Source organism: Mus pahari, chromosome 2 (genome assembly GCF_900095145.1).
Source record: "Mus pahari chromosome 2, PAHARI_EIJ_v1.1, whole genome shotgun sequence".
Lineage (NCBI taxonomy): Eukaryota > Metazoa > Chordata > Mammalia > Rodentia > Muridae > Mus > Mus pahari.
The window spans coordinates 89,184,018-89,198,900 of record NC_034591.1 but is presented as its reverse complement, the minus strand read 5'-3'; the positions used below and the strand labels follow the sequence as shown (position 1 = coordinate 89,198,900).

General features: G+C 44.7%; 1 protein-coding gene across 2 annotated transcripts in view; it reads left to right on the top strand.

Moving 5' to 3' along the window:
• Positions 1–1,683: 1,683 nt before the first annotated feature.
• Positions 1,684–14,883, top strand: part of Smyd1 (SET and MYND domain containing 1) — a 52,286-nt gene continuing 39,086 nt past the window's right edge. For both annotated transcript variants that reach the window (XM_021190573.2, XM_021190572.2), the window contains exon 1: positions 1,684–1,927. In XM_021190573.2, coding sequence (XP_021046232.1) covers positions 1,791–1,927 — 137 coding nt within the window. In that variant the 5' untranslated portion in view covers positions 1,684–1,790. The remainder of the gene's footprint in view (positions 1,928–14,883) is intronic.

Here is a 14,883-nt window from a genome sequence, read left to right as displayed (position 1 = left end):
GACAGACGGAGACACCGCCACCAAGGCTGACAGACGGAGACACCGCCACCAAGGCGGACAGACGGAGACACCACCACCAAGGCGTCTCTCTGCCCGTTGACAGGGGCTAACTGGGTCATTTATAGTGAACAAAAATGTATTGACTCACGATTCTGGAGGCTGATGAAGACCTTCTTGCTGAATCACAGAATGGCAGAAGGTCCCCAGTGGAGAGAATATGTGGTGGGGGAGAGGCCAAACTCAAAGGACTCCATTCTCTTGATAATGGATTCATTAATTTGAGAGGGTGCAGATCTAGTGAACTAATCATTCTTAGATGTGCTGACTCTCCTGAATGCAGCACTGATTATTGTTAGGTCTTAAACCCAGGACCAGTCTCTCTCAGTACATCTATCTAGCTCCTTCCAGCGCATCTATCTTTCCCTCCCAGGGCTGGGCTTCCACATCCCTTCCCCCAGCCAGATCCCTATATAACCCAGGCATTTGGGCTATAAAGATCTCTTGGCCTCTGGGCTCAGGCCACCTCTCAGTCAGGCGCCCCTCTCTTGCTCTCTCTCCCCCTATCTTTTTTCATAGTTCAGTTTAGTCTTCAGGTCACAGTCAGCCTGGACTCCACTCTGCCAGCTTTCTCCGTTTTACCTGGAATAAAATCTCCTCCACATTTTGAGAGTAGTCACGTGTACCTCCTTTTATTTCTTCTTTTTTTCCCCCATTCATTTATGTTTTCTGACACTTGAACTGTGAGAGTCACACTCAAACTATAATAATCCAGAATCTAAACATGCCCAGGAATTAAAAAATACTACACAGGAGCTAAGCCACAGTACAGAATCTGCAAGGGCCCTTCCCTCAACCTTCGTGAGATCGGCCAGCTGGCCAAGGAGTGGTGCTAAATTCACTGGGATTTTAGAACCATGCCTCTAATGTCGCCCTTCCTGGGTGAGAGGAGGGACAGAGCAAGTTGATACTTTCCAGGCCGCAGACACATGCTTGAGGGAGTTTGGTAGAAAGATCTGGAAGATGGGTGCTGTTCTTTTCAATCCTGCCTTCTCTGTATCCAGCTGTCTTGTATCATCAGTGATGCTGAGAACCCTGACTTCCGTGCCGTGGGTGGGCTGCTGTGAGAGACACAGCTGACAGGAGAGAAACGATGTCCCTTGAGTCCTAAGAGTTCTGCTACATATATGGCAAAAGGCTCATTTTAGCTTCTGCTATTTATTTCTTGCCATGGGTAGACACTAGGGTGGGGGTGGGTCAAGGGGCCCACCTCACTTGAGAAAGTCTGCGTCTGACAGCTGAAGGGTCCCAGGGCAGCCATTATTACGTTGCCTCTTTTCTCTGTCCACTCCAGTTGTCTCCTTTTGATTGTCAGGGGCACCTGGAGGCTAAAAATATCCTACTGACCAAGCGCTCTTGATTTCATCTCAAGCTGAATATGGCCGCAGTTCAGAACACAGCACATGCTGGGAGTATCTTTAAATGGGTTTTCAAACCCTGTCAGGCTCCTTGTCAGGACCACACTAGCCTGTGGTCATTTTCTGTCTTGGCGTCTTTTCTGGGTGATGAACGAGACCTTTGCAAGGTCACTCACTGTTCATTGTCCTTTTCCCTCCTGACACAGTGGTGGAGGGGGAGGTGAGGGCCCAGCTCTGGAGAGGAGTTGGGAAGGGGAGGTGGCCAGTCCATTTATAGTCCTGCTCTTTGGGACGATGAAGGAGCTAAATAGCAGCAAGGACAAGAGGCTTGGCTCAGTGTGAGCGAGCCACCTCGAGGGCCTGACAGACTCTGAGATGACAATAGGCAGCATGGAGAACGTGGAGGTCTTCACTTCCGAGGGCAAAGGCAGAGGTCTGAAGGCCACGAAGGAGTTCTGGGCTGCGGATGTCATCTTTGCGGAGAGGGCTTATTCTGCAGTGGTTTTTGACAGGTATGGCAAGCAGGGAGCCAAGCTCTTAAGTTCTGGCTCCCCAAATCGTCAGGGAAAGAAGTGAGGTTCATGGCTTCTTTAATGTTTAATATAAAAATTATTACATTTATTTGTGTGTGTGTGTGTGTGTGTGTGTGCACGCACGCGTGCCTGTACAGAACACTCATGTGCCTTGGGGTGGAACTTAATTCTTGCCCCAGTGCATGTGGAGAGGCCAGAGGACGGCTTTCAGGAGTCAGTTCTCTCCTTCCACCCTGCAGGCTCTGGGGACTGGACTCAGGTAGTTAGCCCTGTTGGATAGATAGCACCTTTGCAATGGAGCCGTCTTGCTGGCCCTTCAAACTGCACTTCTGATAGTTATCCGCTGGCATCTCTTTTCTGCAAGGAGTCACTGTCTCTAACTGTCTACGCTCCCTATCAGAGTCCAAAGCTAGGCATGGCCTTTAGACACTTTTTCTAATCACAGAGAACTTGGCTAAGAGGCTGTGCTGGCTGTGGATGGGTGGGTATGGTGCAGCAGGGAACATTTTCTTACAGAAAGCCCCCTCATTTTAGTTCCTTTGTATATACAAATGAGGCGAAAAGTCTGAACAAACCCATTAGAATATAAAGCATGTGTGAAAATTTAAGAAGTTAGGTTTAACTATAAGTAATACATGAATCTATTTGCTCTAATATTCCAAATATTTGAATCTTGCCCAATGTCTGTCTTAGGGGTAACTTGTGTGGTTTTTTTTTTTTTTTTTTTGTAACTTGTGTTTTATTTTCCAGAACATTCTTGTGTTATTTCATACATTGATTTACCCTAGTCAAGCTGGATAGCCACAGTTTGTCTTTGTCAGTTTTATAGAAATGATATCATGCTTCAGGGGTCAGGTTAGAGTTTTGCTTTTTTCCTTAAACAATGTTCCCGATCTTATCCTTGTGAGGACATTGAGTCTATCTATAGGTACTTCATCTGTTTTATTACATTAAAATTGTGTGTGTGTGTGTGTGTGTGTGTTTTCCTGTATGTAGGTGTGCACATGCCATTGTGTACATGTGGAGGTTAGAAAACAACTTTCTAGAGTCAATTCTCTCCCTTCGTATGGGTCCTAGGATTGAACTCAGATCCTCAGCCTTGGGAGCAGACACACCTTTACCTGCTCAGCCATCTTGCCAGTCCTGACACATCTTATAAATCCTCAAAGATCAATTTATTTTAACTATGCATAGAGCTTTCCATATTTATTCATAAACTACACAGCATATCAATTTTTGCAGCTGTAAATATTCCACCCTATAAATATATGTACATTTTACTTATTTTCCAACTAAGAGACATTTTATGGGTTCCTATTTCTCATAAAATCAAACACTCCTGGAATTAAGATGTATTCCCATGTCCACAAGTACATATGTGACTAGAAAAGTGCTTCTATTTTCAGCTTTACAGGGGTCTGTTCTCATCTCCCTACAACCTTGTCTACATGGAATTATCAAAATTTAAGAATAGTAGCCGGGCGTGGTGGCGCACACCTTTAATCCCAGCACTCGGGAGGCAGAGGCAGGCGGATTTCTGAGTCCGAGGCCAGCCTGGTCTACAAAGTGAGCTCCAGGACAGCCAGGGCTATACAGAGAAACCCTGTCTCGAAAAACTAAAAAAAGAAAAAAAAAATTTAAGAATAGTACTTAATCCTTATTTAAAAACCGCCCCCTCCTCCCAACCTGCTACACAGTGGTTATGTCGGAATGACAGTATTTTCTGAGCCAGCCTCTGATAAGCTTCGGGGTGAGGAACGCAGGATCAGCTGTCATGGGGGATGGGAGCCACTTTTTAGAGATTAGATGGATAGCATTTAAATTCTCCTCCGGGGCTGGAGAGATGGCTCAGCGGTGAAGAGCACTGACTGCTCTTCTGAAGGTCCTGAGTTCAAATCCCAGCAACCACATAGTGGCTCACAACCATCCATAATGAGATCTGATCCCCTCTTCTGGAGTATCTGAAGACAGCTACAGTGTACTTACATACTTGCATATAATAAATAAATAAATCTTAAAAAAAAAATCTCCTCCCTCCTGATTACACCTACAGAGACTTTCAGGAAAAAGGCAGTGAACCAGGGTAAGCAACTCCTTACCATCCAAGGAGTAATCAGGAACTCAAGTGACACTAATTATTTTAGAGGGGTCTGTGGTGTGTGTGTGTGTGTGTGTGTGTGTGTGTGTGTGTGTGTGTGTGTGTGTGTCTGACTGAGTGCTTGCACTGAATGCAGGTATGGAGTCAGATTTACAGTTAAAAATATAAAAACACAGCCACACCAGATGGCAGGTGCTCTCTTGGTCCTGCCACCACCCATCGTATACTTTGAATTCTCCAGAGCCAGTCTAGCCAGATTCTGTCTCAAGACTCTGGAGTTGAGTGGAGGTTTCCAGTAAAATGTTCTCTTCTTTTTCTAAGACCAGCCACACCATGGAGCCCTGGCTGTCTTGGAGCTCACAGAGATCCACCAACTCTGCCGACCCCTGCTTAACTCTGGTTGGAGGTGTGCACCACCATGCCTGGCTCTCATTGAGAATTTTTATTCTTAGCATGTTGGGCTCTTCCTTCTGGCTCATTTTATTCATTTTACTACACAGCAGAGCTTTTACTAAAAGACTTTTTTCTCCACTTAATAATTGGAACATCTGTGTTTACCTTTGAGTCCATGTGTGAGTGTGAGCAGGGTATGCCATCACTGGGTTTGACAACCTCAGGGTTTGATCCTCACCTTCTACCTTGTCTGAAGCAGGGGTTGTAGTAGTTGTTGTTGTTCCAAGACAGGTTTTCTCTGTGTAGCCCTGGCTATCTGTAAACCAGGCTGGCCTTGGACTCAGCTCAGCCCTCCTCTACCTCCCAGAGTTCTGGGATTAACGAGTCCCCAGGGTCTTTTGTTGGCAGGTTGAGTAGCCTAGGAGCATCTGAGGGCTTCTCCTGTCTTCATCTCCTAGATGATGCTAAATTTACAGATGTATGCAATGGCATCTAACTTCATGTGGGACCTGAGATTCGAACTCAAGTCCCCATACTCTGTTGGGCAAGCACTTTGGCAGTTCTTATTGTGTTTCTTTTGATAGTGATACCTAAGTCTTAAGCATCTTTCTTGTTTGTTTATTTTTATTTCTTGTGTATATGTATATGCATGCGTGGAGTGTGCATGTATTTGTGTGGGTTGGAGGCTTTAGTTGGGAGTCTTCCTCAATTCTCTATGTTATTTTTTTAATTTTACCTTTTCTGTGAATTGGTGTTTTGCCTGCATGTGTGTCTGTGTGAGGCTGTCAGATCCTGGAGTTGCAGACAGTTGTGAGTGGGTGCTGGAAACTGAGCCTGAATCCTCTGGAAGAGCAGTCAGGGCTCTCAACTGCTGAGTCATCTCTCCAGCTCCACTGCGTGCTATTTTTGAGGCAGGACTTTTCAGTGAACATGGAAGTCACCAACTCAGCTAGACTGATTTCTAGGAAACCCCGGTGACCCTCCTGTCCTGCCTCCCCAGTGCTGGGCTTTGTTTCTGTGGGTGCTTGACATGTGCTCTGAGGTCCTCTTCTGACTAAACTTTATTGGTTGATCCAGCTCCCCAGCCCCATGATGCTTTATTTTAAAGATCTATTTATTTATTATATGTAAGTACACTGTAGCTGTCTTTAGACACACCAGAAGAGGGCGTCAGATCTCATTACGGATGGTTGTGAGCCACCATGTGGTTGCTGAGATTTGAACTCAGGACCTTCAGAAGAGTTGTTAGTGCTCTTAATCACTGAGCAATCTCTCCAGCCCTGATTCTTTATTTTAATTTAGTTCCTATTGCTATTGCCTTTGTTAATTTTTCATGTTCAGCAAATTAACTTAATTTTGTATCAAGGAGGAGATCTCTCTCTCTCTCTCTCTCTCTCTCTCTCTCTCTCTCTCTCTCTCTCTCTCTCTCGTTGTCTGTCGCCACTATCACCATCACCAAGCATCATAATTACCACGATAGGGAAGAGCTCACCACTGAACACATTCCCATCTGTGCTTATCACACTTGAGTAGATTTTATGATTTGCTTTGTCTATTTAAGAGCTCCTGTAGCTCAGGATAGCCTCAAACTCACCTTAGAGCAGAGGGTAGCCTTGAACTCTTGGTTCTCTTGACTCTACTTGTCAAGTGTTAGGATTATAGGCATATGCCACCACACTCAGCTTATAATTTGCTTTTAAAGTTGTTACTTATTTTTCATTTTGCTTTTCAAAATTTTTAGCTTATAAAAATATTTAACACTACTAAAAGATGTCAGGCTCCAAAGTGTTTTCTGGAGATACCTAGATTCTTTTAAATGCCTGACAGTGAATTTTCACTGCTTTTGGGTGGAAGGTCCTGGAAGTGCTGTGTAGAGAGACAAAGAGCTATCTTCCAGGCCCTACCCTATCTGCTGAGGATGCTGTACGTGGAATCAGGCCACAGAAGAGAACTGAATCACATGACACAAAAGAGCTTACACTGTGACATTCTGTGGGTTGCAGTGGGCAAAGTGCAGCAGGAGAGGGTTGCCAGGCAACAAAATGGAGCTTATTCTGATTATTACTTTAATATAATATCGCATGCAAGAAGAATACAGAATGCTGACCATGAGCAGTGCTAAGAACCCCAAATTTTCAATTCTCCTTTCCTTTTTTTTTTCTTTTTGGAGACAGGGTTTCTCTGTATAGCCCTGGCTGATGGGTTCTCTCCAGTCTGAAAGTTCCTTGTTTTAATTATATCTGCAAAGTCTCTTTTGACACACTGCTGGGTTCTGGAAATTAAGACATGGACATTTCCAGAGACCTTTTCCAGGCCTCTACAGCCATACTCTATTATTTAACTATTATAGATTAATTCAAGACATCACAAACANATATTAAGAAGCAGGGACTGTTACTGGACTTTTCTTTTTAATTCCCTTTCTTTCCTGTGCTAGGGAATGTCTGTATGTGCTAGGGAAATGCTATACCACTGACCTATACCCCAGTCCCCTTCTAAATTCTTTAAAGAAAAATTTGACAGTTTCCCAAACGATTCTGGCTAAGAACTGAAAGTACCCAGGGTTGTGCATATTTCTGTGTGGAGGTAAAAATGAAAAAAGGGGGAACATAAGAAACAGTTGAATACTTTTAAAGAAATCGGTGTCAGTCAGGATGTTTTTGAAAATCAAACCAATTATGAGCGTCCTTAGGCCCCCTGGCGACATCTGTGCTTTTAGTCAATGTATTTATTCTATGTGAGTCCATGGGAGAGACAGGATTAGCCCTGCCATTTGCAGTAGCACACATGTGACTTTTAATCTGATAACAGCTGGTGGGTGAGTTATGGTGGGTGGGTTATGGACAGGCGATATTATATATGGGAATAATTTAATAACAGGATTGTAGAAATCCTTGGGCAATTAGTTCAGAAAATGAAATAAGTGTTTGCTAAGTTATTCAAGCTTCTCAATGTTTAAACTTGTTGAGAACAAGCTGTAATAGATGTAGAATTATGTCTTTTATTTAGCCATCTTTGGATATGGAGACAAGATATGCTGACATGCCATACAAACTGTTGTGAGCTATATTGCAAAATTTTATTAAATAATAATGAAACTAATAAGTTTGAAAATAAGTGACATTTTATTTCATCTCTGGCTTTTGGAGACAAGTCTTTCAGAGCTCAGGCTGGCCTTGAGCTCTGTGTCGTCTCAAAAGATGACCTTGAGTGGCTGATCTTCCTGCCTCTAACTTGAGTGCTGGGATCGCATGTGTGTGCCACTGTGTTTGGCTATACACTTTAATATCTTGACTCTGGGTTTTGCTGTATAGCTCAGACTGTCCTAGAACTCTAGATCCTGCTGGTGCCCCTCCCTGGTGCTTGGTGTCACAGGCCAACAGCCACCGCCTTTTAAACCCAGAATAAAATGATGGATCTCTGGCAGAATGAGGTCGCTTTTCTGAGGGTGTGACTTGAATTTGGGACACAGGTGTCAGCTCCAGAACAAGGCTTATCCAGGTGTGAATATGGGTGTGTGCTTCTCACTCTGTGAGAGCTGCCGTGGAAAAACCTTGAGAAATGGCAGTTGGCTTTTTAAATTTTTTATGTGTGTGTGTTTACATGTCTCTCTCTGTGTGAATGTGGGTGCATCCATGCCATGATACACGCACAGGAGACACTCCTAGAGAATAATTTCTGAGAGTCTGTTAGTTCCTACTACTGTGGACTCTGAAGGTGGAGCTCAGATTGTCTGGCTTGTTTGGCAAGTGCCTCTATCCACGGAGCCATCTCACAGCCTTCTCAATCTTAGTTTTCAAGAGTGGTCTCTCCCTTAACCTGGAGCTCACCGGTGCACCTAGACTGTCGGGCCAGTGGCCACCCCACCCCGCCTCCTCAATGCTGAGGCCATAGACATGCACTGCCACACCCAGAATTTATGTGATGCTGATTATCTGAATTCGGCTTTTTTTTTAATCTTTCAAATTAAATTTATTTGTGTGTGTGTGTGTGTGTGTGCGTGTGCATGTGTGTGTGTGTGTGTGTGTGTGCGTGTCTGTGTGTGTGTGCGCGCGTATGTGTGTGTGTGTGTGTGCGCGTGTCTGTGTGTGCGCGCGCATGTGTGTGTGCATGTCTGTGTGTGTGTGCGTGCGTGTGCGTGTGTGTGCATGTCTGTGTGTGTGTGCGTGTGTGTGCATGTATGTCTGTGTGTGTGCATGTCTGTGTGTGTGTGTGTGCACGTGTGTGCGCATGTCTGTGTGTGTGTTGCAGAGGTGCTACACTAGGTGGGTGTGGAGGCCAGGTGATAACTCTCTGGAGTTGATTTTCTCCTTTACCACTCAGGTCATCTGTTTGGATTACAAGTTCCTTTACCTGTTGAGCCTGCTTCCCTCCTTTTCCTATTTGTCCTTTCTTTCACCATATCCTATAGGGTGAGCAAAGTGTACGCTCACGTACACACACACACACACACACACACACACACACACACACACACATACACACACTCACACCAAGCTTGGAGCAGAACAGTACTAATGTACATAGTTTATGAGTTAGAGACTAAAACATGTTAGTTTTCTCTTTTGGATATGGTCTGGAAATGGAGGGGGAGACCCCCATTAATTCAGATATTAATAAAATTATAGATATTTCTATATTGTTTTGAGAAAAAAAAATCGCATAGAAAACATTGTTATAAATGCTACCAGACCTTAACAGTGGCTGAACACTGTTTTTTGTTTGTTTGTTTGTTTGTTTTATTTTGGTTTGTTTGTGTGTAGCCCTGGCTAGCCTGGAACTCACTACCTGCCTGCCTCTACCTCCCAAGTACCAGGATCAAAGGTGTGCACGCCGTGTCCAGTGTAGACACCGTTTTCTGAACAGATTTCCTGAGGACGATGCAGACCTCCTGGCATTTCTCTTTTCCTGTTTTGACTTTTGCTGTAATTTCTTTTTTAAGATTTTATTTTTATTTTTTTAAGATTTATTTATTATTATATCTAAGTACACTGTAGCTGTCTTCAGACACACCAGAAGAGGGCGTCAGATCTCATTACAGGTGGTTGTGAGCCACCATGTGGTTGCTGGGATTTGAACTCAGGACCTTCGGAAGAGCAATCAGTGCTCTTAACCATCAAGCCATTTCCCCAGCCCAAGATTTTATTTTTATTTTATGTTGTATGAGTGCTTTGCTTTTATATTTGTATGGGCACTGTGCGCATGCCTAGTGTTCACTAAGACCAGAAAAGGGCATCATATCCCCTGGAACTGGAGTTAACAGACATTTTGTGAGTCACCATGTAGGTGCTGGGAACCAAACCTGGGTCCTCTGTAGCAAGTACTTTAACTTCTGAGCATCTCTGTAGCCTAATTTTTATCCTGTCATTTTTGGGGTGAAGTATCAGTTTCATTATCGTCTTCCTTGTGTGCTTTAGGGTCCTACCCTTGAACATGTTCTTCCTTGATTTGGTTCTGGAAGGCAGTCTTTAGTTACATCCTATTCCTAAATTCTTTAAATGTCTCAATAGAGAGGCCCTAAAGCCCACAAGTTTTTTTACATATGTCACCTGACTGCTCTTCAGGCTCAGTGTCACTGGGAGGTTTGAGGCGAGCATGCCTCAGGCTAGGTGCTTCCTAGATTGTTTTATGGTGGAGACCTCAGTCCAAGTAGTTACTTTATGTGTCGTATAAGAAAGTATCCTGATTCACCTGCTTCTTGATATGTTTCTGTAGAACACATTCTTGTGTTTTTGGACAGAGAGCTCCACTCTCAGCTGTCTCCTGATCTTGTTCAAAAGTGGATTCCCCACCCAGCTCTTTCTGGTGTTTGTGGAGAGGACAGTCTTCCGGCCCGTCTGACTTGAGGGATGCATCTGGAAAGCACCCTGCAAGGCAGCTACCTCTTCACGTTCTGTAGACGGAAGGGCCTAGAGACTGCTGGCTTTGGCATGTCTTAGAAGAGAAGACTTTGGGTTCATCTATATCCTGCCACATTGGAAAAGGATGGGTTTGAAGAACAGTTACTTTCAGGCGTATTTTGGGAGAGAGACCTTCAGGTTTGTCATACGTTGGTATTTTTCAGAAGGATGGTCCTCTAACACCACTTCCTGGTTCTCAGAAAAAGTTTGTTTGTTTTAAGATTTACTTCTTTCTTTCTTTATGTGTGTATAGGGGGCATTCACAGAGGCCAAAGTGGATGGTATTAAATATCTGGAGTTGTGATTATAGGTGATTGTGAGCCACCCAGTGATGTAAGTGCTGGGAATTGAACTTGGGTCCTCTGGAAGCGCCAGCAAGTGCTCTTAACCACTGAGCCATCTCTCCAGACCCATTTAAAACTTTCTTGGTATATTTCAGATCAGTGTTTTGTAGGAACAAATTTTTAAGGAGACACTAAGACTAGAAGGTCTCCTGAGGCAGGTTGGTAGGCCCCTCTCCGCGGCTGCTGGTGCGTTCTCCACAATTCCTTCTCTCCTTGTGATGGAGGCTCTACCTTAGGTTTGAATTTTGTTCCTTTTTGCTTCTCTGATTTCCCTCCCCTGTTCTCTGCCACTTGCATTTTTCTTCTGTTCTTCCAGGAGCTATTGTGAGATTTGCTTCTCTTGCTTCAGCTTTTTATTTCCCGGGCTGTTCTGTTCGACAGACTCCCAGGTTCCAGTGACTGCTGAGGCACAGCCTCTGGATGAGGTTGAGGTGTGTGGTGGAGCTTCAGCTGGACTTGGTCCTTTTCCCGTCCATTACCAGTGCCTCCATGGTAACTGCTCTGACTTCCAACAGCCGCCCTTCCCCATTCTTCTGGGTATCTAGACAGTGAGAGCTTCTAAGCTTGCTGCTAAGGATGCTGTGCAGGGAGCCCCAAGGCAGGGAAAGCCTCCTTCAGGCTCCTGGCAGTTGTTCGGGGCTGTATCTCTCGTCTGCAGCTGCTGCTGCTGACCTCATCTTCACTGGCTGATGGGAACTCCTATGAGTCAGTGAGTTTTTCTGGACTGCCACTTACCCGCTTAGTGCCACTCTTCTGGCTTGTGGAAGTTAGGGTTTTAATAAAAAGTGATGTTGGGGGCTGGTGAGATGGCTCAGCGGTTAAGAGCACTGACTGCTCTTCCGGAGGTCCTGAGTTCAAATCCCAGCGACATCATGGTGGCTCACCTGTAATGAGATCTGAAGACAGCTACAGTGTACTTACATATGATAAATAAATAAAAGCTTCAAAAAAGTGATGTTAAAAATAGGACTGGGAAGGTGGCTTAGTGGGTTAAATGCTTGCTACATATGTATGAGGTTCTGAGTTCGAATCCCCAGCATCCATGTAAAAGAATGGGAGGTACTTTGCTCTTGTAGGCAGTGGAGACAGGAGCACTCCAAGTGCTTGCTGGCCCTCTAGTTTATATGAAGCAGCAAGTTTCAGGTCCAGTGAGAAATCCTGTCTCAAAAAGTACGGAGGAGACTAATACTGGATGTTCAACACTGGATGTTGAACTCTGAGTCTGCACATGACATTGTAATTGACACTTAATCTCAAGCGATTTTTTTAGCCCTGCCTTTGATCATTGAGGTACCAGATAAAAGACTCACAACCTTTATGTTTATAATAAATCTTAATCAGCACTAATGCTGGGATGATTTAGTGCTCTCCTCTCCTTCTCTGCCAGTAACTCCGCAATATGACTTGCCATTCTCTGTCTGGGCCAATTCGCCACAGACATATTTATAAGATTCTTACTCCAAGGCATCTTCTCCTCTTTCTACCTCCTTCTCCCTCTCCTCTCCTCATGGTCTTTCTTCAGACTCCAAGTCTGGGAACCAAAAACCCCATCTATATCCAGCCCAGCTAGACGCTGCTGGCATCTTTTTTAACCAATGGTTTTAAATTAAGGAGGAAGGTGACATTGTATGTGCAGATTCTCTCATCCCTGTGGGCAGCCAGGCCTTGGAGGCCAGTATTTAGCATTTTAATACATAGCAAAAGACTAACCCTCAACTGTGACATACATGTATACACCACACGCACACATGTATGCACCTATACACATGCACGGCTGGGCATGGTAATACCTGCCTATAACTCCAGTACTTGAGATGTGAAGGCAGGAAGATCACACATTTGAGACCAACCTGAGTTTCACAAGGAGACTGTCTCAACAAACAGGACAGGACTAACAAGGTAAGGCAGATAGACTATCCTTAAGCTTGAACAAGGAAGCTGTACTGCTTAATTGGCACCTAGGTATATAATAGTCAGTACAAACCTGGGCCCAGAAATGCCTCAAGGATGACAGAGACCTCTGGATGACTGCACAGGCAGCAAAAGGGGCTCACCTACTCTGACTGCATTGTTCCCTTCTGCAAATGCCTGCAATGGCTCTGCCCTTTGCCCACAGGACATAGATGCACTACTGAGAGTGGCCTCCCCTGCCCCTGCAGTCTGGTCATCTCCCTGACATCATGTCCCAGAATGGAGCATCCTATGAGCTCATGTTCTTACATGTGTCTGTATGCCACGTGCCCTCAAGCCTTTGTCATCCATCAGTGCCTCTTGTCAAAAGACCTTGACCTTCTCTGAGTACGAACTCAGGCCACCTTTCCAGGGTTAGAACATTGTCTCTTCCCTCTCTGGTGGATTGAGTTTCTGGATGCCTTGCCTTCTCCACCCTGGTGGGGGTAAAGGCTCCCTTCTTGGATTTTTATTGAATTCACTCACATCTTTATATGTGTTTATGCACCAGCTCAGCCTGAGGTCTACTGGGAAGCAAAGACTCTGTGTTGTTTATATTTAAGAACCACTGTGATGATTTGAATGAGATGGCTCCCATATTTTTTAGACATTTAAATACTTGGTCCCCAGTTGATGATGGCATTTGGGAGGCTTAGAAAGCATGGCCTTGCTGGAGGAAGCCATGCTACTGGAGGCAGGTTTTGAGAGCTTAAAGATGTGCTTCATTTGTGGCTCCAAGTGCAAGCCCTCAGCTGCTGCTACAGTCCCCATGCCTGCCTGTAGCCATGCTTTCCTGATGCAATGGTGGTGGACTCTTATTATTCTGGACTGGATTTTGTGCATGTTAGACAAACATTCTACCAGTTGAGCTACATCCTGAGCCCCCAGGCTCAGTTTTTAAGCAAACCGGAGACACAAAAGCATTGGCTCAACCTTATTGGATCCATAGTATTTTTGCAAGGCTGTTCATTCACGGTGCACAGACCTTGTCTCTGCATTTATCTGTTATGGCTCCTTATTCCCATATAAGGAGCTGTCACCCAGCTGCCGTCCTGGTCCTCTTGACCTGACAGATGACAGAACTCAGAACAGGGCTGCAGAGTGAGGAGTGATTGCAGACTTTCCTCCAGGGCAGAGACTACTCCAGGCTCTGGCAAAGAGGTTTCTTCCATGTATTCCAGGAGCAGTGGTTGGGAGCAGAGACTTGTGAGACCAGTGCTCCCGTGAGGACGGTGATCACTGGCACTCTAAAGAGCAGATTGGGAGAGTGGGACTGCTGGGGAGGGGGCTCAGCAGTTAAGAGCATTGCTGCTCTTCCAGAGGAACTGGGTTCAATTCCTGGCACCTACACAGTGACTCACAACAGTCTATAACTCCAGTTCTAGGGATTCTGACCCCTGTGAACACCGTGAGCACATGTAGTGCCTGCATAGTGTACATGCAGGCAAAACATCCATACACATAAAATAAATATACAAAAAGTTAAGAAGAGTGGCTAGAAACATCACTTTGAGAATGGTGAAGTATCTTAGTCAGGGTTTCTATTCCTGGACAAAACATCATGACCAAGAAGCAAGTTGGGGAGGAAAGGGTTTATTCAGCTTACACTTCCATACTGCTGTTCATCACCAAGGGAAGTCAGGACTGGAACTCAAGCAGGTCAGAAAGCAGGAGCTGATGCAGAGGCCATGGAGAGATGTTCTTTACTGGCTTGCTTCCCCTGGCTTGCTCAGCCTGCTCTCTTATAAACCCAAGACTACCAGCCCAGAGATGGCACCACCCAGAAGGGGACCTCCCCACTTGATCACTAATTGAGAAAATGCCTTACAGCTGGATCTGGTGGAGGTGTTTCCCCAACTGAAGCTCCTTTCTCTGTGATAACTCCAGCTTGTGTCAAGTTGACACAAAACTAGCCAGTATACCACCAACCATCTATTTATTAGCTATCTAATTTTTCTATCTATATCTATTTTCCATCAATCATCTATCTATTATCTAATCTATCTATCTATCTATCTATCTATCTATCTATCTATCTATCTATCTATCTATCTATCACATCTATGTATATGTATGCCACCTGGAGTTGCAAGCAGTTGTAGGCTGCCTGATGTGGGTGCCAGGAAACACATCTTCTATAAGAGCAGAAAGTACGCTTAACCCCTGAGTTGTATCTCTTCCCCTCCTTATATTGTCTTTATTTGAGAGAGAGAGAGAGAGAGAGAGAGAGAGAGAGAGAGAGAGAGAGAG